This window comes from Cydia amplana, chromosome 7 (assembly GCF_948474715.1).
Source record: "Cydia amplana chromosome 7, ilCydAmpl1.1, whole genome shotgun sequence".
Taxonomy (NCBI): Eukaryota; Metazoa; Arthropoda; class Insecta; order Lepidoptera; family Tortricidae; genus Cydia; species Cydia amplana.
In genome coordinates, this window is record NC_086075.1 from 9,821,133 (window position 1) to 9,846,566 (window position 25,434).

Sequence of the window (25,434 nt, forward strand, 5' to 3'; positions counted from 1 at the left end):
GAATTTATTTACGGTTAAACGTACCCCTTTGTTATAACCAGGTTCTGGAGTAGAAGTTGTTATTGATTCATCAGGTACAGCACCATTGATTAGACCCAAATCCCCAACAGGTCTGCAGTCCATGCTTGGAGCAAATCCTGGGCGGCAAGGGCAATAGAATCCACCTTGAGTGTTCTTACAATCCGTGGAAGCTGCGTCACATTGGCTGATCAGGCATTCATTGATGTCATCGCATGTTGGTGGCGCATCAAATTCTTGATTTGGTCCACACTTTAGTACGCTAGGTCCAGTGAGTTTATATCCTGAAAATATTTATTGCAATAATATTTAACTGGCTCTTGATAGGAAATTATTTGTTTTCGATTTGATAGTTCAGTAGGTAAAATTACCTTTGAAACATTGTACTCGCGCTTCGTCGCCGTACATGTAAACCCTCGTTTGGTCAACAATGAAACCGTTTTTGATTTCAGGGAACTTCGGGCACAGAGCCTTTGAACAAGTAGGCACGTCACCGGACCATGTTCCGTTGCTCATACAAAGAAGCACTGGTTGACCTGATCGGACGTACCCTGGCTCGCACTCGTAACGGACAATAGTACCGTAGCTGCGGCCACCTCCGTTGAGAATGGTCACATTTGCGTGAGAAACATCTGGTAGGGCCACGCATTGAGACGCTAGAAAAAGGAAAATACTGCATTAGAATTCGTCAGTTATTAATAAATTCAATAGTATATTCATTTTTATAATTATGTTTACCGAGACAGGTTGGTGTCCTTTCCCATCTGCCATCAGACAAGCAAGATATCCTTTCAATTGGCTGTCCAGTGGGGAAAGCAAATCCGGCATAGCACTGGTAAGTTGCAACACCACGATAAGTAACATTGGTTGAGCCGATTGAGAAACCATTATCAATTTGTGGGACTGGGCCGCAATAAACCTCTGTAAAATTAGAACATTAAGGTTAATGCTTGTAAGAAACTAAAAACATTGTCAAGAAAAAGTAAGACATGTTCAAAAATATTGTTTACCTTGGCAACCAGGAATGTATGTAGTCGACCATTTTCCTCCATCAAGACACTTTGTAGTGATTCGAGACTTTCCAGTAGCAAACTCTTGACCAATCGGACACGAGAAGGTCACGACTGTTCCAAAGGCGGTATCTCTGTTTGATGCTAAAGCACCAATGCCGGACTTCAGTGGTGGGCAATCTGAAAAAAGTAAAAGCAAAGCCTTAATAACTATTTCGATTATTTTAGTGAAAATATAGAGAAAAAAAAGAACAAGTTGTAGTAACGTACCTGCTGAGAATGTCGCCTTCCACCCGGGTCCATTATGCAAAGCATCAGACACGAACCGTATTAACATTTCTCCGCTGGACGCAGTTAATGTAATCCTTGGTTTAACAATGAAGCCATTATCCGAATGTAATCTCAAACCATTAGTGCTTGCTCCGTCAAAAACTTGTACAACATCGGACGGATGAATGTTGAACTCATCAAATTTCAGGGAAAGCGGCCCACCATTCGGGTTCTTTATCCTAAATAAACATTCTTGATTGTTCGGATAATTGCCAAGTCCGTATGCAGGCGACGTAAGTGTGCCGTTAGCTGCGATAATAGTTGCTTTGCAGCCTTGAGAGTATCTCATATTGAAGCCTTTTTTAGAATCACCTAGGCTCGTACGGAAGTACATGTAGAGGTGATTTGTAGTTGATACAACTACTTTCTGATTTTCCTCACCAGGTCCGGTTAACCTAGCAAGTACGGGACTAGAGGGAGTGTTTCCATCCTTAACAACAATGTAATCTCTATTCATACCTAGCTCTAAATCTTCTATTTCCAACGAAATTATTCGTCCGGCTTGTGCTTCAATAATGTACATACATTCTAAGCCTCCAGGGTAACCAGTCGGATAGCCAGGCGATGTCAATACTTGACCTTGTGGAGTGGCCCTAAGAATACCACCACAATTCGATGACTCAGTCTTCCAAGAGGCACGGAAGCCTTTTTTTTCAACAGATCCGTCTGTGCTGAATTTAATTATCATAAAGTTGGAAGCGGAAACAAATAGCTTGTTCGATATATCTTGTTTCCCTGATAATGTTGCTAGATTTACAGATTTATCTTCTGTTCTTCCGCCGACTAAGATTTGAACAGTGTCGAAGGTTTTTTCAGTTTCGAATTCCTGGAACTGCAGATGGATGTTTTGACCTTGTGGCCCTTCCAAGGTCCACTTACAATCGCTGAAAGCAGGATATTTATGAGGATAGTTTGGACTCTCTAATACATCTCCGCTGCTAGCCATGTAGAAATGACATTCGGCAGCACAGTCCATTTCATCGGAAGCATCACCACAATCATCTTGCTTGTCACATTTGAAGGCTGCATTAATGCATTTTCCGTTGGAACAATGGAAGGTTCCTGAAACACAACACAATTGTTTTGAGAATCGCATTGTTTACTTAAATAAAGATTGGTTCCGCTTTAATAACCAAAGCTTAACCTTTCGTCTGTATTTGTTTAGGATCCTGCACACATTTTTTGAGTAGGTAATGTTTGCTCTATAACACACGACTGAGGTTGGAACCCTCGCTTTAGTAGCCCACAAACATACAAAAGATTAATTCATTTCTTTAATTACATATATAAATACTCACCAGAAGGGCAGGCGTTAGCTCTGCACATGAAAGGTAGAAGACTTTCACATGTTGTAAGCTCCCAGGATTGGCTGTCAGCTGTGACATGGACGTCAACGCATTCTCCATCTTTAGGATTAGGTTGCCTTAGATCCCAGAAGCCTGCATACTGAGAGACGAGAGTGCCAGCAGCAGACTCCAGGGTGTTTGTTCTCAGGTCATCGACGGTCGCAAGTCCTAGCCAGTAGTGGTTGTTGCTAGGGCTAGCCGGCACCATGCTCGCTGTCATGTTGTTTTCCGTGTAGGTGTCTACGACCATAAGTTCGCTGCCATACCTGTAAATGTGCGTAGTGGAATCTTATTATCTTGTCAATAAAAGAGTTATACGACGATATTGACGATCGATACATTAACCAATATGTAAGTACCTACCTACCTATTTAGTGACAATTTGTGTTATTTGGATACTTTTGACGACTTTTGAAAATGATCAAAGATGAATTGTTTATTTTTACTAATGTTTATTAAAGTCACTAATTTATAAATGCAGGTAATCCATTTACCACTTACCATCAGTGTAATATATTCACCACTAAATATAACACACACTTTTGTGTGTACAAAATCTAATTTTACTAACCTTCGACACAAGTCCGCCGCTTTCTCCCAGGAATGCCTGATGTTGAAAATTTTGTAACAGTGTAATCCTTTTAGCTCCCATCCTGAACATAAATACAAAAAGATTTTAGTTTGCTTTGTGACGTACAAACACTGTTACATTTTAAAAGCTATTTCGTGTTAATGTTCCCGATTGAAGACATCGCACGTATGGTATACTACTTGTGGACAAATGTAATATGTAAAATGTGTTTTAAAACATGTATTTTTTATATATTTCAAGAGAAACGTCACTAGTAAGTAAACATAAAAGTGTGGGAAGTAAGTACGAACAAATTGTTGTGATAGTCAATTTTCTATCCGCGTTCGTTTTCCCATTATAAAAACAATCAACAACAAACTTGTCAGCGAACTCGTGGGAGGCAAGCTTGAAAAATGTTTGAAAAAAACCAACTGGCGGGTTAGCAAGCCGCTTTATCTATTATTTTTCACTGTCGTAAATAAACAGAATGAATAAGAGTCGATTTGTAGTTTCCATACATAATTATGTTTACGTCTCATCCGCATTTTGAAATCGCCTATGTCGGTGAAAACTTGAAAACAGTTTTGTACTTTGAGATTTGCAAAAATAAACAACTATGGAGCTTGAAATTTATTTGCCAATATGTCCACTACTGTAATCTTCGTTGTTTTCGCACGTTAAAGCGTTGTTTACTAGTTTACTATCCGAAAATCAATTTCACGAAAAATTTACGCTTTGGGCCTGCGTAACCACATCCCAATTTATCAGGCCGATGGGTAAATCGAATGTGAACTACAGATTATACCGGCTTACATTGTTGATCAGCTAGACAAGTAGGTAAACATGTTTCACTAAATCTAGGCTTTGTACGAATAGTTATTTGATGTTACAATCATTTTATTTAACTTCAAAATCTATATTTTATGAGTTTCTAAATCTGCATGAAACATAATATATAAGTTATGGAATATGGATGTTTTTTTACAAGTAATTTCTTATTGCCCAATCGACTGAGTATGTGGATTATACTAAAATATAAATATTGATATAGAATAAGAATAAGAATTGATTAGAAAATAAATGCGTAAATGTTTTTCGGTGTTAACGTTATAGCTTAATTATGAACAACATTATGACTTCATGTTAAAGCAGTTATATCGGGTTCCGTTACAGTCAGCAGGCGACCCTATATGGGATTAACGATTTTGTTAGTATTTAACCCTAATCATTGCAGAGGCGATTTAGTGACCACTTGCGAAACTTAAAACGTTTGTCCTATATTAATTTGAAATCCGGTATCCGGATAAGGGTTAAGATAGGAGCATAGAGCAACCGCCGTATAGTATAATAATCAAAACAGTCAAAAATACTTAGTAAGTCTGAAGGCGTATTGGATGTGGTTATCTTATTGTGATAATTTCAGGATAGTGTCCGTACCTACAGCTATTTGGCGATCCGTGATAAAATAGGTACTGCTTACTATCATGCGATAATCGCGTCCATCACACTCCTGTTTTATTAAATTAAAAAATATATTAAAAACAAAACAGCACAGAAGCAATCCCAACAGAACCCCGACATTATCATTCACACATCCGCGCGTTCGCGTTATAAAAGCAAATATCGTAAATAGAGCGTGATGGGTTTAGCGACCGATCGAAGACGATGGATGCACGCACCAGTGCCGCCGCCGCGCCGCCGGCGCAACCCGATGCAATGCCCGACCCACTTATGTTATGTTATTGCCGCGAAATGCACTCGATTTCCGTTATTAAGATTTAAATATTCTGATGATTATGAAACGTCCTAATAATACAACTGAACGACTGCACTTAAACACAGAACGGCAACCGTACAATTCACTTTTAGTAAATGTAATTTTGAAAATATAATACATAAAAAATTATATTGATTTCATATAATTATGTATTGCGTTAGGCGAGGTGCAATGTCATATTTTGAAAATTGTTTTAATGACATAAACGAAATTTGGTGCATATTTCTAAGCATGAGTCGTGACTGTATCGTCTGTATCTAATGTAAGACATTCCGATGTCAACTAGAACCATATCCGTTAAGCGTACCTTTAGCACTTGCGGTTGACCGCTAAATGTGCTATTCTACTCAGCTTAATTTTCGATTGAATCGAATCGAAATACTCATTCACGACTACTCAAATTAATTACTCATTTTCCTCGAAATAAATGCCAATGCCATAATAGCCAGTTAATTAAAACAAATTAAGCTGACGTTTTTACTGTTATACTTAATTTGTTAACTTGTTTAATTTGTGTTGCAATGAGCATCGAAAATTATAACTATCTGTTTGTTTATTTGTTAAACATTGATACATAACTCGGAGCAGTATTTTACCATCTACTTACCTCTACATTTGTTAAATTTGTGTTTAAAATATTGATAGGTACTGAAGTAAACATTACTCGGCAAAATAAATTTTCTCTTCGTTGAAACAAGAAGTCTATATTATTAATATAGAAGACGCCTGATGTTTATGTAATTAATGTTTAGGGTCTGTAAAATGCTCTCCATCATAGATTCAAAATAATATATCCAAGAATCACTTGTATTATATTACAGGTAATATTTCCCTTGATCGTAACTGCATTCTATTCCCATGTCGCGTCACGGAAGAGCTCTCGTATAACTGTCGACGTATCGGCGCATAGGTCGAGTTTCGATGTCCAACCGACACGGTCTCTGCCGCTCAATTGTGTGGAGTGCCCTCGTGCAACCTTCAGCCTTGCAAAGGATCCACGGATACGTTAGTTTACCGGAGATTGAGTTACTGCTTGTTGTGGCCGATTCTGATAAAGTCATATATATAAGATAGCTTTTGAAAAATTTAAGACGGGAATTTGCATGGCATTTACAATAGTTATGCGTTTTTGAAGATGTGTTACGTGAATTTTACCGAGTAGAACAGAAATAGGAAACTTTTGTATTCAACTCGCGATCGCTCTAAGATTAACTTTCCGCCGCATGCAGAAATTTTCCAATTCAATTCAATTCAATTTATTTATTTAAAAGACAACAATGGCCCATAATGGTTAGTAACAATTAAGATTAAAAACTAAGTGTTAGTGGAACAAAAACAGAAAGCGATTTACAACATACACATACACAGACAGCAATAACTTAATCTATCACCTAGTAGCGGTTATGACACACTCAAAATGCCGCATTATAGGTGAGTCGTATCGGCCCGCTACAGTAGTCAGGATGGGGTTGGAGCTGGCACGCACTCTGCAGAGCAACGAGGCAACTCTCTTTCGTCACGTCGTCGTCGTCGTTTTCGTTTCGTCAATTACGTCACGGTTTACGAGTAGTGATTAGTTGTTAAATTTTGAATAAGAAAGTAGAATGTGGTGTACCTATTACTGTGACTTATAAAGTTAAATCAGTGTTACGATTCAATGTAACATAGGTATTTATTGCGCTTCGTATCTTTGAACTAACATTGAACCATTTAGTAAAAACATTATTTTTTAATAACATAGAATACGAGTGAACTCTTTTTCTTACTTACTCGGTTTTATTAGGTACCCAATATTTATTTTATTACTAATTTTATAACGAATAAAGACCTGGTTGGTTTATCTATGTTGTAGATGTAATAACGTCAAATAAACATAAAACGAATACTGAAACTAGGTTTACTGAAGTAGCCTGTGGTCGGTAAAGATACATGTTATAGTAGGTAATAGCAAGGAGGTTGCAGCCTTCGGTCACGCTACATACCTTTTATACGTGACTTCTGATTCTAAGAGTTCAAGGATTGTCAACATAATAACTACACATCTTATGTATGTATTCATCATTAAAAGTAGCGGATCAGACTAATCAGACTACGCGTCAAAAGTGCCATTCACAAATAGCTTATTAAAAAGAGATATGTATATTTCTCTATGTAGAGCAATTAGACTGCAGAAAATACTTTTGAACGCAAACTGCCGGCCTAGCCTAGGTTACAATCGCTATCGCTTCGACAACGAAAAGCATTATGTCTCTCTATCACTCTTCCATATTAGTGCGACAGTGACAGTTGCGTTTCGATCGCTACGGAGCGTAAGCGATCGGCATCTTGGCTACGCGGCCTGTAGAGATTTATCCGCATTTGGAAAAATCCTGGATAAGGATGGCAGATACTTTTGGCGCGTTGTTTCATTTATATTATTGATGCTGACTGTACAACCAATGTATTTTTGGTTTTGGAAATTTCCACAGGTCTTAATTTTAAGTTAGCACAGTGTATTTTATTACCGACTATCTGAAAAGAAAATTAGTAAATCGGTTTAAAGGGTTAAGTTTTAAAGTAGTTCAGTCTGAATCAGCCGTCTATTTAGGTTAGAATCGAAGCATTTAGTGGAATCAATGTTCCGTGCTCACTGCATTAAATCGGATTCAATTTCGGCTAGTCCACATTTGTGTTGGATTGTCAAAGGATAGGTATGTCACCATAGAGTCTGTGCGGAAAGAGAAGAGGCGTGGAATGTATTGGGCCTCATACACTCCACGACTCTTCTCTTTCCGCACAGACTCTGCCAACGGACAATACCAACTACTTAAAATGAACGTTGTTGGTGGTTTGACATTTATGAGTAGAAGTATTTTTTGTTTAGAATTACAAATGTTTTGGATGAAAGTTTCGTTTGGCTTTCTACCAGCGAAAACATACATCGTAACGCAATTCCCATTTGGACATTAGTTGTTATTGTTATCTCCCACCAGTTACGAGTACCTATGTGAGATTTTTGGCAAATAATTGGTACAAATTTATAGTTTTCAAGAAAAACATAGTGATTAATACTGATTTAATTATTCACAAGCTAAAAAAATAAGCAGGTAGACAAAAAAAGGTTTATTTTGCGTGAGAACGCCACATTCGTGTGGGTTCATTAAGTACGTGTCAATTTGTGTCTAACAGTAGATTAATCATATAATATCTCATTAAAGGCATCAGTAACTCAAGCTAGCAGTGCATATGATGGAGTCACCTTTCACTCATTAGGTACATTTGCCTTCAAGGCTCTTTGACGCTCAATTGACCCCGCCTATACAAAGACCACATTGTCTTGTCCAATAAAAACAATCGATACTAAAATAATTTAGTCACTAACGACGTTAACAGAAGTTAAGTGTCTTATTATTTATTTAGCTCGTCAAATGTTGTTGACTCAGTGCTCATCTATTTATGTACCTCAAAACCTTGCCTGGGCCGCACATTGTAAAAACCGGAATAAACATTTTCTCCAACATAAACAAGGATTAAACTTATTTAGTAATCGTACCTCAAAACCTTGCCTGGGCCGCACATTGTAAAAATCGGAATAAACATTTTCTCCAACATAAACAAGGATTAAACTTATTTAGTAATCGTCTCTGACATAATTGATACCTACTAACTTACTCCTTATTCTGAATGAACAGTTAAATCAACAATTACGTTTACATCTCATTACCTCCCGCGTAGTAATAGTACAAGTTACTATTGTCTCTGCACAGCATCAAGCGCCTTACTAAACAACTGACCCAGATTGTAATGCTCCAAATCGCTCAGCTGATGCGTGCCAAGTTTAGAGACAACTTAATAGGACCACAGCTCTACCGACATGACAAAAGGTTTAATGCCCCATCATTAAGCTGTTCACATCTCGTGACATTGGGCTTGATTCTGATTCGCGCGATGGATTGACACGTTTTAACCAGACGTGAAGAAAACGAGGTAAAGTAATTTGCATTTGCAGGAGACACGTTCGATTTCAGTTGCATATATATCGGCGGTTACCATTTCATAAAAAATATAGTTAAATCATTGAAACTTAAAGTCGCGACTAGGGGATATAATGAACTAGTACAAGATATATGTACATAAGTATTGTAGGTACTTGAACGTCATAACTATTTACTCACTTGCACTCCCATTCAGTGTTCGTCGAATAAAAATAAAAGAACTAACAACTTCTGAAGGTCCGACATGGTGAAGCCAGTCTATGGCTGTTTGCAGTTCGTTAAAGAAAAACTTAGACCCTTTACGGCGTTTACGGTACGATTCTAAAGTAGTGGAAAATCTTTGAAGTTTCGATGTGGGTACCTAAAATTGCAATATGATTAAAATAATTTAATAATTTAAAGGATATTAAATTCATCATATTTTATGCAAGCAGAAGGAGCTATGTAGATAATTCTAATGAGTCACATAGCGTCATTGTATGATGTAATGTGACCTTTACGGCGATGTCTGGTGTGCTTTGCGATTTTATAATACAAACTACATAATATCTAATTTATTTTAACGCCCGAATAAAGTTAGACAGCGACAAAATGCAATTTAAAGCTTTAAATTTGATAACAGCGTGCGAAATACACTTTTCATTCGTCACAAAATTAGAGTTAACAATTTTACTCGTTGGGCATAACCATAAAATGTAGTGAGTTTATTTGATAACGGTGGTTAATCTGATATAAGTGCGAAGTGATTAAGTTGCGTAGGTAACTGGGTAGCTCGGCCTGCCCGTTGTAGGCTAACGGTAAGACTTGGTGAAACTAGTAGTATTGAGGAACTAAGGCTGTAATTACGATGGCTCGATATGCGGGTGTGCGCGGACCCTTGCTTTGAATTAAACTTGCAACACATTAAAATCGTGGCCGCAACTGTATCCTACGCTGTCGTATCTTAGTGCTAACTTATAAACTTAGTCTGCGAATTTCTAGTATGACTAAGATTGAGTTTTGATTGGAAAGTTTCTCCTAGCTTTGAATAAATAGTATGATCAAAGCAAAGATGTACGGTACGAGTAGACTTTAAGGCTTAAGTTTAAGCCTTAAAAAGACGGGGAGCGTTTGAACAAGACTTAAATCATACATTATCTGAGCATGCTGTGGTCTGGTAGACAGGCGTAAGATAAATGCGATCTACGAAACTGACAGCGCACCTAACCGATGTAGAGGAAGCGTCAGCACTATTGTTGGCTGTAGGTATAGTTGTATATGTTGAAGCAAAGAGTGCCTTGTCGGCTGCGTTTATCTTGAGGCTTCATAACTCGGCTCGGTCGGTGAAAGCGAAGGAATTCCTGCCTCTTATTGAACAATAGAAGAGGCACAACATCGTTTAGAACAGCTTGATCATCTACGCTTAAACGTTGTATTACTCATGTATAAAATTAACTGAATGTCTAGTTACATTACAAAGGATTTGTTAGATTTGGTAGTTGTTATGTACATACATAGTTCATGTAGCTTTGACTTCTGTATAGATTCACTTAAGAGCAATGAAAATGATCACTTTGTGAGTTTCCATATAGAGGATCGAACCTTTGACTATACCTACGATGGACGCAGGACGCAGGTGTATCTGTGAAAAGTAATACAATGAAAACTGTATAATTTTGTTTCAAAAAATACAGTCATGGTCTTAAATATCGACACGGATATAGCGGACAAAATACCAAATGTATTTGGTTTTTTTTATTTGCCTCCATCGGCTTCTGTCCATCATGTCGTTTATAATGAGCGAAATTGAAAGATAGATGAGCCAATTGGAACTGACCAGTCCATTTGGTAGGAGATCAATTATCTCAAAGACTGTGGATACAATACATAAACTAAATACTGCTGATTGAATTCTAGAGGGCTAATACTGATGGAACTAGACGCAGGGCATATATTATGCGTAGCGTGTCTACAGCGGGTTGCGATTACGCCAAATGTTGTGTTGCGTAAACGGCATAGAGCAGTGGCGTATGTTAAGAATTGGCGCCCTGGCCACACACGATGAAAAAGAATTGCCGCCCAAAACTGATCGCGAGGTTAGCTCTCCGTTCACCCTAGTTACCTTTGGCCCTAGGCTCCTGCGTCAGCGTATTTCAAGATTTGACGCGGTCATGGACAAATAAAACAAGAAGACAGACAGTGTCTATACAAAGTTGCCGTCACCCCTCCAATATTCAGCATTTAGCGCCATCTATTAAGGGAAGATGTTATTTTGTCCAGAGGTCTAAGGAACTAATCGAATCGAATGAAAGAGGAGGTGCAGTTGCCTAAATACTGCGGCTGTGATGTTGATTTTTGGTTTTAATAAAACGATGTAGTCAATCTGTCCCCACCATCCCTGTGACTGGCTGTCCAGTTAAAAGTTGAGCTTCGTTCGCCTTACTTCACGGAATCTTTAGATGGTATTTCTCATTTGTATGTGTTTGTTCAACATCTGCAGGTTAATTTGTTATTGTTTGAAGACAAACTTTCCTTGTTTTCCAATTATACTAATGAAAGTAAGTAAGGTTTTGGTATCGAGTCTCTAAGATTTAAGTAGATCGTTTAAAGATAATCTTTCCTTTAATTGGTGTTGTTTCCGTAGAGTGGATTAAGTAAATAGAATCCTCGAGTTTAGTTTAAGTAAGTAAATTTGTAGTAAATGAGTCATTTGTTAAAACCGCACTGGCATTTAGGTCGCCGAAGACATCTTAGTGGGATTTTCTCTAAAAGCTTGGTATGTACTTCAATTACAAGTTTCTTCACAAAAACACGTAGGTATTACTTGGTTGTGGATTCGGCAGCAAACAAGCATACGGCCCGCCTGATGTTAAGTAGTCACCGTAGCCTAAGGACGCCTGCAACTCCGGAGGTGTTACATGCGCGTTGCTGACCATTTAAAAACCTGTACACTCCGTAATTAAATTGTATAACGGGTCTTAATCGCGTATCTATTAAGATTTACCTCCGACGTTCACGAATCAGTGCAGTACACTCCGCACCTATTTGAAGAACCCCATACTTTAGACCCGATGTGAAACAAACATGCTTTAGATGTGAAACAAATAAAAAAAGCGGCCAAGTGCGAGTCGGACTCGCCCATGAAGGGTTCCGTATTTAGGGGATTTATGACGTATTAAAAAAAACTACTTACTAGATCTCGTTCAAACCAATTTTCGGTGAAAGTTTGCATGTACATCATATATTTTTTTTAGTTTTATCATTCTCTTATTATAGAAGTTACAGGGGGGGGGGGGGACACATTTTACCACTTTGGAAGTGTCTCTCGCGCAAACTATTCAGTTTAGAAAAAAAATGGTATTAGAAACCTCAATATCATTTTTGAAGACCTATCCTATAGATACCCCACACGTATGGGTTTGATGAAAAAATTTTTTTGACTTCAGTTCTAAGTTTGTTTATGTCTGTGTATTTCTTATGATTGTATTGTGTTCGTACAGGTACGTAATTGTTTCATCTATACCACATATTTTTTGCACCGCCTACAACTTATCTGCTTTGCCTAAAGGTTGACTGGTAGAGAATGCCTTATGGCATTAAGTTCGCCTTTTGTACAGTGTGTTCTCTTATGTGCAATAAAGATTAAATAAATAAATAAGTATGGGGTCCCCCAAAAAAACATTTTTTTTTTTCTATTTTTGTGTGAGAACAACAGTATAGGTCTTATAGTTTCGGAAAAAAGTGACATACGGACAGACAGACAGACAGACAGATAGACATGACGAATCTATAAGGGTTCCGTTTTTTGCCATTTGGCTACGGAACCCTAAAAAGGTTCATTTATAAATGCAGCTACAGTTTGTATTCAACTACATGAAGTACTTAGGTACGTAAGGTGTAGGTACACCTTTGTTTATGACAGCAAACTCATGTATGCAATCATCATTGGAGCAATGATATTATATAACCATAGATAGGTTATACTCATACTTGAGGAGCACAAAAAATACTTCCATAATATTTATTTCTGTGCCTACGAAGAAATCTGTTATTTTTGATTAGTTTTCTCATTACATCCATCTTTGTCACACTCGTTGTTAAACATAAGGTCGTCTCTTTCTCTTTCGGTGTGCGGGAGCTCGTTAGCACGTGCACATTTCTCGCTTGTCCAGCCGCGTCTAAAGGAAACTTGTCCAATTTGTCACAAGTTAAGCGCTTCAATATTGGAACGCCTATAACCTATCTTGATTTATAAATCATTGCATTGGAGTCAAATTAATTCATGACTCAAAATTGATGGGGGCTGTATCAACAGCGTACAAATAGACGGATACCTACTGATGCAAATCTATTCTCAGATATGGCGGTACTTAGCAAAATTGAATTTATAATTAGACAACGCGTTAGATTAATTGGAATTCTAATTAATCCTAATCTCTAGCTTATATTGGAGATTTGGTAATAGGTACAACGTCTTATTTGATCGGTGGTTATGTTGTCCTTTGTGTGTTGTATGATGCGTATTATATCTCGATTAACTTGATTATTATTTATTAATCCGGTAAGATATGTTTAATCCAAACAGATTATATCGCCTCACGACAATAATGCTTGCGAGTCCATGTTACGTTATGTAGTCTGATGATACAATATTAGAACACTAACTTGCTCAAACTGCGGGCAGAATCAAATGGTATCAGGCAGGATTACCTGGCTAACAGCTTGCCGTCTTAATCACCCGACGTACGATGTAATTAATTCAGCTGGCGCATAACTGCCCACCGCACGATGAGCCAAAATGTCACAGGTTTCATCACGCCGGAACTAAACCTTATCGCATGGTCTTAAGATCCTGGCCAAATTGGATATTTCGGCGACAGGAACTTAGGGGGAACCGCAAATGTTAGAACAAAGCCATGCCGCGTTCCAATCTAATGAAAGTGCTTGATTGATATGTATTCCCATAGGTTTAATTGCTTTTAGCGGATAAAAAAGATGCTGGATTTATACTTTCTTGATAGTAAACATAACAGATAGAAAAAACTTTAGGGGTCCTATCTGTTATGATTTAAAACGTTTAATCCAAAACTAGTTAATAAATTTCAACTTACCTAGTCTTGACATTAATGTGAAGTTTCCTCTAATGATAATGAATCAACTGCCCACACTGTGGTTGATGATGAAAGTAGATTTAGTTGAGTGGGATATCGACCTTCATCTTTAACAGGTGTGTATATTATGCAAGTGAGAACAAAAGACTTGCTAATTAGTCCTAATGGATCTGCGGCTCGGTGTTGATGTGCTACTTATTTGATAATTCACAAAGGCTTGGCAAATGCACATTAAAACTGAAAGCTAATACTTATGTATATATCTATTCAATATTACGCGGATAAGCTACCTAAATATTTATCAGCACCTTACTAATAATTCAGGTGCTTAAAATAAAATCAAACAATTATCCCGTTAGAATGACATGATGGAATGCACCGTATACCATATATGTAGTACTTCGTTTAAAGTATTCGCGCATAAAAATACCGTCACCACTACCGAATACGATATGACACGCATATCTTACAAGGGTCATACGTTGTATGGTAGGTACGATGCAATGTTACATTTAATAAATGTTGCGGTAGCCGTCAAAGTTTTTAAAACTCAACGTTAGCATATTTAGAATGGTTCTTGTCAATCGTTAACAAATATGAGAATTTGAATTTGTGCAGTACGTAGAAACAATGTTCAAATTACCTATAGTTTTGACAGATGTCATCTCAATACAATTTTGTGAGATTTTTAGGTTATAAATTATATGGAGAGATGACACCTGTCCCCCTACTCATCGCGTTTGAAAAATACTATAATGGCAAGCTGTTACGTTTTCATTTGATAAGTATCCGAGTAGAGTAGGTATGCATTTTTTCAGTAACGTTAGTATCATTTTTGGAACATTCGGTTTTAAAATGAAAGTTGACCTAGGCAGGTCATTGGTTTTTTAAAGAATACTCGTAGATTCGTTTCCTAACAACTGTTTCAACTTGAGCTCCCATTCTCATTCTTAAGCTTTTCTACACAATTTGGGTCACGGTTAATCTGAAATCGCCCGCGCAACCACAACCAAAACTTACAGCGTAGGTACCTATATAGTTTTTTCGCCTTTTAATTTACAATGAGACATATAAGTATTTCCAATTTCCAAGCAAAATTATTTAATACTTTTTCCGAAAGTGTTCAAATATAATGGGCTAACCATAAACCCCGTAAGCACATCTGATTTGTGTAAATTGAGAATAGGTATATTTTTTTAAATTGTATAAAGCGAAAGAGCATTAAAACAACAGTAACATACCTACTACGGTACAGAGTCATAAATTGTGGCTAATTTCAACTTGGCGCGTTGCAACTTACACATTTAAACGTAATTTATTGTTACCTGTTTCATTCCAACTTCATTATTTAAATTACAAACTCAAAAAGTTTTGAGTTTGTAATTCTCTTGTTATGTACTCGTAGTAGGTTGTCATAACAATTGTCGCTGCTTACAAAATGTTCATATAAAGTAAATTCAATATGATATCCTACAAAGTTTTGTTACTTGACTCTTACCAATCGTCTAGTTGCGTTTGTATTTATGTTCAACATCTTATCTGAGTGACCGAGATTAAGGAACCCCAAATAACTCTCAAATGTCTTTGATAGATTCAAGTGTATGGATGTCTAGTGGAGGAAGTGTAGTAAGTAGGTAAATAAAAAATAGTTTATTTTTAATAAAAAAAAAAACAACATAATAAAACTTACTAAACCTACCACACTACACTAACTTATGCTACAGGTAAAAAAATTGCCCTAGATCGCCGTCAACGGGCAGGGTGCCCAGAAGGCTGGCCGCGTTGCTTCGCTGTTAGCGATACTAATTCGCTGTGAAAAATAGTGGCCAGCCCTCTAGTCGCCCTAGGCCTCTTTTTTAATAATGTTAGTTTTGGACTCGAGGTAATAGCTATCTACGAAGTTTACGATTATAAAAATTGTACTCACTAAACCATCTAAGTTTAATTACACCGCCCGTACTCTAATTTCTAGCCTTTTAAAGCTTACTCGAGTATCCCCTTGGGTATTTTCCAATTTGAAAATTTACCCTAATTCTGTTATAACCGGATTAAGCAACAAACTTTCTCATTTTGTAGTATATATAAGTTTTCTCTCTATCTAACTTTGGTATGTATACTTATTAAAAATAAAAAACATAAATTGTGTTTACGAAGGGTCACGAAATTTTAGTTACCTAACAGTAAAATTCGTCTTCTTTATTATGTGGTATATACATATGTAGGTACATGATATGTACATATAAACATAGGTTAAGAAAGTAAGAACAACATAAGGATACCCTAACCCTAACTGAGCTAATAAATGGGCTTGTAAAATTATTTTAAATCATTTTAGCCGCCCTAAATTATCTTCTAAAATTATTAACCTCAACGCCCTAGGCTCATGCAGAGATAATTCGATAATCAAGTCTTGGAATGTAGTCGTGTCTCCCGGAGATTAATCCCTTAGTTTGGGATCTGAACACACAGACTCGTCTCAATCCCAACTTTGAATTGACTCAATCTGTCTGCAGCCACATTCTTAGTCGTGCTTGTTTCGCGTAAACACAGATGCGAGACGAAAGTCGTGATTGCATTAACACCTACAAGTTTATTTATAAATTTAACGAAGCCGCGACAACTCTATGCTTTCAATTCCTATAAAATGCCTCACATATAACGATTTTATACACTATGTTATAATATATAATTACGTTATAAAATGCCATAGATACCTATTAATTACTCAGAAGACGCTGAGGTGGGCGGCAGGAGAAACGAGACTCGATAAAGTGAAAAATGAATACATCACAGGTAAAGTCACAGAAAATAGTCTTCGCTGGTATGGCAACGTGATAAGACGCCCGAAGACCACGTAGCCTTGCCATAAGCCATAACCGAACAGGGAAGCGAGCAGGCAAGGAAGACCACATGGTGATCTAGTGACCCGCGACTTGGAACGAGCCCAACTTATCCCAATGACAACTCAGGACCGACGCGACGGTCCTGGCGCATGAGATCGAGGAGAGCCGACTCCAAATAATGGGATTAAAAAAAAAGAACGATTAAGATGAGATGTGGCGAGATTAAGGCAAAGAGAAAGAACCTATTGATTACTCTAATTCATAAATCATAACTCACTTTGTAACGTGTTTATGTAGTGCAGCGGTTCTCAATCTTTTTTTTGACGGAACCCTTTTGGAAAGCGAAATACTTGATGGAACCCTACAATACGGTGGCGGCATAGTAAAATTTTTCGAGGCGACTAAATCATTGTGTTCTAAATTCTTGCGGAACCCCTGCAGGGGTGTCGCGGAACCCTAGGGTTCCGCGGAACACACTTAGAGTATGGCTGATGTAGTGCATTAAATGCCTTGCGGTACGAAAACGTTATTGATGTTAATGATATTTAAACTTGACGCAGGTTCCATAAAATGATTTTCGGGCGATAAAATCCAACGCAGGGTAAAAGGAAATTCGTAAATGCGTGATTTAATAACTGAGCTTCACGGTTTAAAAATCTGTAATTTAACAGGAATGTTCTTTAATAGCTGTTCAATTATAGATTCCAGTAACTAATTTAATGTTAGTTATAGATACTAAAAAAATACAATTTCAAAATTTATATTATTTACCTAAATTAAAGTAACTTCTATGTAATGTAGGTATCTATGTGCGTTGGCGCATGAAAATAACGATTTCCCACGTTTCAGTACTTTGGGCCTCTTAGATAAAAGATATGTTTTGTTTACGGCACCGTCAAAGCTATAAACTCTGATTCAACAGATAACTACATCGAAAAAGATTGCGACATCAACATTACGATCTTATACGAAAGAGTATCTTAGGAATGAAATGTTCCGTCGAAGTATACGAAACGAAACCAGTTTAAGATTACACAAACGATTGAGGTATAGAACAAGAGACGACATCTCGAACAAAATGTTTCCACACCTCAGAGAAGTGCATGCATGCATGCGAAGCCGAAAATTGTTAATAAAGACGCCACGAGTATTTTTTGACTCAGTTAAACAACGTTGCATACAATACTTTTTCTACGACCAAACATTTACTTTGAAAACTAAATAGTAGTAAATCAACAGTTATTCTATTGCTTACCGGTGAAACGTTATTCCATCCCATTATATTTTCTTGTGCTATTGTTGCAACTTTTTAACAAGCACGAAAGCATTTTTTAATTTTTAATTTTTTGTTTTTTCTGTACATGTGTGGCATCTCGTCAGTGGTCGGTGACGTACTAAAAGCAAAGAAGTGCATGCATTTCTCTGAGGTGCGGAAACATTTTGTTCGAGATGTCGTCTCTTGTATATACCTCAATGACACAAACAAGAACTTAAGTTAACCGCTCGGTGTGCTTGTGGGGAATTTCCTCCACTAATTACGAGGGTGATGAAAATCAAGTACGTTCCAGGGAATAATTCCTTAACGGCTTGGCTCGACGTGACACGGGGCGGTGACCTGTAAATTCATTATAGGCGACTGACACATTGCATCGTTATTGCTCGAGTATCAGTACTGCGGTTGCATCAACGTAGCGGAGAAATTATTTTTCCTGATTTATAACCATCGATCAATTTAAGCCCCGATTTACGCGCCTACCTGTGGCGCCAGTTTTTTTCACAATTTAAAATGTAATTTTAAATTTATGTTTATCCAGAAATAACAACCAACATCAGTACTATACGTATACGGCACACAAATTCGGAATAAAAACGTGCATGCAAGCGCGTTGTCTACATGCGTAAATGTAATTAGTTTGGATTACTCAATAATAGTCATCACTTTGTCTAGACCGTCTAGACTTCATGGCCGTATCGTTGTCAAAGAGAATTAGGGTCTCCGATTTTAATTAGTAGCCGTAATGTTATTAAAACCACTTAATAGTCATCGTTATTTAAACCAAAAGAGGGTCGCTGGTTGGCTAGAAAGTATTTTCAACAGAGCTCAAAGTTATTTACCGAAATAATTGTAATTTAATAAAGTTAATTAATACATGTATAGGATTATTTAAGTATTTATTCTTAATTTATTAGCCCTGTGCTGCTTAGCATTTCGAAGAGATTATTTAGGAGTATAGAAAATATAAAGTCACTGATCAGTCATAAAGCGGCAATGCGGATATTGCGGATGCACGAGGTTGAAATCGAAGAGATCGGAACCATTTCACTCGACTCGAGTGAATCACCTCGGTTCAGTTGACCTTCCACGCGACATGAGTATGGCTTCGAATATTGGAACTTTCTAGTCTAGAAAATATTATGAGAATTTTCTAGAACTACTTCGCTGGACCGGGCGAACATGAAATGAATGTAAATTGTTCAAAAATCGTACCAAGCTTTGTGTTCGGAGTCACAGAAGAACTCGACGTACGTTTATGTAGAGGCACATGCAGATCACAGAAAAGTTTATTAAGTTCTTCTCATAGCATATAGCACTCGTTGAACATGCTTATTATAAACTTGTACACACCTAGGTACGTTTGCTAATTTGAACGCGTCTATATAAGTGAAATAATAAGTTAGTAGAATCAGACATTCGGCTGTGTATTCAAAATTGTACATATTAAAATTGTTCACTATTCGCGTAGGAAGCTCAGTATAAAGGTCTCTTTGGCATTGTTACAGCTGTTTATAAATAATTACACGCGTACCCACGCTCCTGGGTAAAACAATGTGTACCTTAATGTTATTATGAACCCTCAAATTGCTTAGAAATAGTGTCCAACTAGGACATTGTGCGGTTAGAAATTTTAGGGAGCTTTGGTTTGCGGATTAGAGGAATGTTTGGGAAATATTTACCTATTTACGGTTTTATTAAAGTTCATGAAGAAGAAACTGTGGTGCCTACTATTTATGATAATATATATTGTTTAATTTTAAGTTATGTATCAAAAAAATAAGACTCAATACCAATTAAATTATTACGGAATTTGGGTGTAATAAGTAATAGCATTTACAAAAACAAAAGATACAGAACTAAGTACAGATGTAACGCATAATATCCGTACCTACCAGACTACTAAAATTACGTAATTCATTATGAATGGAATGCAAGTAAGCACATTATTTAATTTAGTTCACTGTTCATGACATTGATACTTGCACCGAATACAGCGATAATGAAAACAAAACAAGGTAATAATGCAAACCATTTTAATTAACATATTAATTTTAGCTAGTTTGTAATGTGTGGCATTCTCGTTAATATTAATAATATTATTTATGTTCAATACTCTTTGCCCGTAAAGCTAATTTTCATGTAAAATATGGTAGATTATTAAATTACAATAAAATACTATTCAGTTACACTTACCATTTGGACACGTGAAGAGATTACCCTGAAACAATAAATGCATAGATTAATTTATTGTTAAGCGTAGGTGTATTACTAGCGTAAAAAAAAAACGGTGCATTTTATGGTTAATAATTATGTCGAAATACCGAAAGACTAAAATGACATTTCATAATATGAACATAAAATAACATTTTCATAATATGAAATGTCATTTTAGTCTACCGAATAAAAAAATAGACTATAGTTGTTTCGAAATTTACAATAAAATTTAATACAAGAGCAACACATTAAGCAAACACGACACACGTACCTACCTATTCCGACGCCAAAAGCTTTATAAGAACATTTGTACCTATGTATACGTAAGTATGTACGTTCTTAGAGCGTATGTCCAATACAAAAGGTAGGCACGTAACCTACCCTGCGTAACGTAATTATATTCTTTGATAATTATTTTGGTGTATACTTGTACAAATTATTTAGATGGTCTCTAAAAGTCTAAACACAGTGTGATTCTTAATTAAATTCTAGAACAATGAACCTATAGGTCGCTTAAATTTCTATGTGAATGTAAGTGTAAGGCCAAATAGAGCAATGATGTTGAAAAAAAGGGGGGTTATTTATACATTCTCGAAAAGTGATTGAAAACAAAAATGTCTCTAAAGAAAGGATCGTAGATTATTCCCGGAAGTGTGTTAGCATGCACACCGCGCGTGCGGCTACACGATTGGTGCATTGCAGGGAATATATTCGCCGAATTGAGAATGAGAGGTTTTATGGTGAAATATCTTCAATTTATAGCTTTTTTGTCAGACGCTTGTGTAACTTTAAAGGTAGGGTTCGTTTACGTATGTATTTTAAATGTGTCTTATGTATTTTGTTATGTGTGTGTTTGCCACTTTCAAAGTTTGAAAAATCTACAATAGAAGCGATATTCGATTCTAGTTTTGTCAAAGTAAAGCTTCAATCAAATTAATATATCTTTTGATTAAAGCCGCATTTAGATAGAGACCGAGTTTAAATATAACCATTGATTTACGCCAAGGCTGTGTTGCGTGACCATGAGGTAACAATAAATCGGTTCGAAAGTTATGACCCGACCACCAAACGAGGAGACCGTTGCGCTCACGAATTTATTGAAAAGTAGCTAGTCGTTTAATAACAAGATAGAGATCTGCATTTACAAACAAACATAATAGTATGCTTAATATATGGGGTCTCATTAATCAATGAAGATGGAGATGGCATGTCATGAAAATTCGTTCCGGTATAATCTTAACCTATGTACTTACAACAGTGTGCGATATGATGATTTGAGTTCGCGTTATTTTCAATATTATGTTTTATTTTTATTGGTTTATTCAATGAGTAATGTAAATATACGTTTTAAATAATTATAGTAACTATAGTAAGTACTAGTGGCTCTGTGAGGAGCAGAGCTTAAAACGAAATAAATGTATGGCAAAAATATTTATTAAAATATAGTTATAGTACGTGTAATATAAACAAAAAATTAAAAACTACATAAAGCTACAAACAAAAATTAAACGAATACGCTTAACCCGCGCTTGATAAATAGAAAATACAACATTTTTAATTTTTTCAAAATAAAAAAATAAAATAAAAAACATGTCGGGGACAGATGGTCCCGATGGCGGTGGGCGCGTGGGGGTAGTACCTAGATGTATTACTTCACAGCCAAAATAGTAGGTATGCTACCTACGCATGAAATAAACATTCGGACTCATTAACCATACTAGTGCCTACTATTATTTGAGTACTAAATAATAAAAATAACTAATCACTATTCCAAAATTATTTGAATCAAAATAAAAGATCACGTGAAACCGTTCAAATCTTTATTTTACAAAAGTAAGCTTCTAATGGCACATAAGAAATCAAAATAACACTTGGAATAAAACACTTAGCTAAACGGTTAAACAACGTGAGAATCTATAAGCTTTCAGAATAATCCTTCAGGTGTAAGCCTTCAGGAACGTAGCGAATTAGGCACGAGCTTGGCTAACGTCCGATCTCTAGCGCGGTCCGATCAAGAAGAAAGAAGCCAGTCCCAGCGGCGGAGCCAACCGCTCCCGCCTCCAATTCAAGTTGGTAAACCTGCCTGACCAGTCTACCAACATAACGACAAAAATGCCCGCTCGTGCCTACGTTCACTCAAGATACTACGTCATCTTGACGTTCCAAAGCCTTCTACCTGTCATTTTAGTTCAACAATACGCCAAACATTGCTAATCGATTTTATACAGGCGTCTAACTATGAACTGTAATGCTGCAATACGTCTTTCTGGTGTCCCGCTCCGACACGGCCGTCCTGCGCTACACACGTCCTCGTGTGTGGATGTATGCATTTGATACTGAAACAAAACATACAGCACAGTATCTCATCGCTCGGTCATTCCTGACCAACAATTTGGGTCTCACTCAAATTACTATTAAAATCAAACTTTGTTATCAATCCAACCAGAAAAAATAATTGTTCAAAATTACTTTAACAATCCTCAATTCTCTAGTCAAAAATAGTCCATCGAGCAACGACTAAATAAAAATAATCATCGATAATTACCGCCGCTATCTAACGGATACACTCCAATAATCATCGCCTCCATCTGGCGGATACTCTCAAATTTATGTGAAAACAGAACAATCCCAAACATCAAAAACACAAATCACAACAGCTCTAATTCATTGCTCGACAGTATCACTACTATTGTCGTCAATATCAATTTACGGGGAAATTATCTGGCATTTAAAAAAAAAATTGGTCATATGTGATCTAAATTTTTGTAAGACATCTTAAAATAAATAAGATTCTGAATTGATAGTTCCAATTTTACTCATATGAACACAGTACATAAACGGGAATTCATTTTTAACAAAACAACACCAGTCCTTCGGTGCATTGCCAGTCCTTCGGCAGATACCAGACCCTCGTCAGAAGTAACCATCTCAGCCGCGTAAGTGCTACTCCTCGCAAAGAGCATTCTGCACATAAAAAGCAGACCACGTGCACCTCTTACATGCTCCGGCACTTCTGATGCGGTCACTAAACAATACCCTGTCCATCGGGCATACTTTCAGTCGATCGAAAGCAAAACAGTATTGCCCAGTCCATCGGGCGTGCCTTCACTCCATCGAAAGCATGACAGTATAGCCCAGTCCATCGGGCGTAATTTTAGTCCTACGAAAGTACAAGCTTTCAGTCCGTCGAAAGCAAAACAATGTTAACAGTGAATTCCAAAAAAAGAAAATAAAAACAGGTCTTTAAATCATGTTACTCAGAACCATTGGTACTATCAGCGTCAACTGATCAACTGAAACTGAACATTACTGATCAAAATTACTAGAGATAGCTTTCTTCTTTAGCTTTAACAACAGAAACTCGCTCAAAACTTCTATGCAGAAGTAAAACATCTCAAAATAATCCCAACGAAATGGGAACTGCTCACCAGCTTAATAAAGTATGATGCACGCAACCAAGTCAAAGGTGGTGTTGGTGAGGTCCAACCCAAGCACGGAGGCTGATCCTTTCCGCTTGCCGTTGCCGTTGCTGCGGCAGATTGCGAGAGACACGATGTGGTTCAACATAGCTGGATGTTCCTGAAATCATCATTTGCACGGTATCAGGTTTATCATGAATGCAGGCTAAACTCAAAAGGTTTATGAAATGCAAGGTAGTAGACACAAAAAACATGTTTCCAATGTATACGGGACTTCAAAAATATCAGAATAAAATTTAAACTTCAATGAGTGCGTTTTATTTCCTTCTATGAACAAAACAAACACGTGTTCCAAAAATAAGTAACAAGGTAAAATGGGCCAATACGAAAAGTGACAGCTTATTAGTTACGTTCGACTGTTATGCTTCGCCATTACACTCAAAATAAAATTCACTAATAAACAATTAGAACGAAACCTGTCCTTTTATTTCCAAATCTCCAGCACAGAAGATACTGTACAGCTGCTTCTGTGTCCCGGGCGTAATGGTATGATGTCTGCAATGGTATGGCTCTGGCTGCAGGACACTGTAACATTAATTTTCATATGCGTAGCTCATGTTTCCATATTATGCACGATTTGTGATGTATCACGGCATTACGAGCAATAATTTGTCGCAATTTTATTAATTACTAAACGTTACAGGGTAAAGATTATATAATCCTATGCATTGGCAAATCAGCAGGATCAATATCTAACAGTGCATTGTATTTTCATGAAAAAAAAAAAAAAAAGTATTTTTTGAGGGTAGATGCACAAGTGAGCGATGAAATAATATCACGTCGCGACAGCCAATATTTGATTTTAATTAACAATATGGATTTCACATCAAAATAACTTTTCAACGGATTTTAAAAATTATTTGTATTTTCAAATCAATTATTGAGGGTAGATTCACAAGTGAGCGATGAATAATATCACGTCGCGACAGCCAATATTTGATTTTAATTAACAATATGGATTTCACATCAAAATAACTTAAGATCACTTAGATTTCAACGGATTTTAAAAATTAATTGTATTTTCAAATCAATTATTGAGGGTAGATTCACAAGTGAGCGATGAAATAGTATCACGTCGTGATAGCTAATACTTGGTTTTAATTAACAGTATGGATTTCAAATCAAAATAACTCAAGATCGCTTTGATTTAAATGGATTACAAAAATTAATTATAAAGAAACGTGGCGATACCAGAGATGACGTCACGTAACGACCGCTATGCTCGACTGCCTCAATCATAATTCACAATTTCACAATAATTCTCACCAAATAACAATGAATTACACTCACCTTTCAATGAAGGTTAGACACGTGAGCTTACCATTACAAAGTGTCCAGATTATGGAATGTAGGTCACCAGAAATACACCACGCTCCCAGGTGGCTGTGTAAGCAATACATGAAACTCCGCATCTATCCCACTTGCTGATGTCGGGGACAGATGGTCCCGATGGCGGTGGGCGCGTGGGGGTAGTACCTAGATGTATTACTTCACAGCCAAAATAGT

The 25,434-nt window shown here is 36.9% G+C and overlaps 1 protein-coding gene across 2 annotated transcripts in view; it reads right to left on the minus strand.

Moving 5' to 3' along the window:
• Positions 1 to 25,434, minus strand: part of LOC134649523 (sushi, von Willebrand factor type A, EGF and pentraxin domain-containing protein 1) — a 118,226-nt gene that overhangs the window by 20,527 nt on the left and 72,265 nt on the right. For both annotated transcript variants that reach the window (XM_063504284.1, XM_063504283.1), the window contains exons 3-10: positions 20,429 to 20,453; positions 3,276 to 3,357; positions 2,657 to 2,970; positions 1,299 to 2,420; positions 1,029 to 1,208; positions 757 to 939; positions 390 to 674; positions 25 to 302 (exon numbers count right to left, since the gene is read on the minus strand). In XM_063504284.1, the coding sequence (XP_063360354.1) occupies positions 25 to 302; positions 390 to 674; positions 757 to 939; positions 1,029 to 1,208; positions 1,299 to 2,420; positions 2,657 to 2,970; positions 3,276 to 3,357; positions 20,429 to 20,453 (2,469 nt within the window). The remainder of the gene's footprint in view (positions 1 to 24; positions 303 to 389; positions 675 to 756; positions 940 to 1,028; positions 1,209 to 1,298; positions 2,421 to 2,656; positions 2,971 to 3,275; positions 3,358 to 20,428; positions 20,454 to 25,434) is intronic.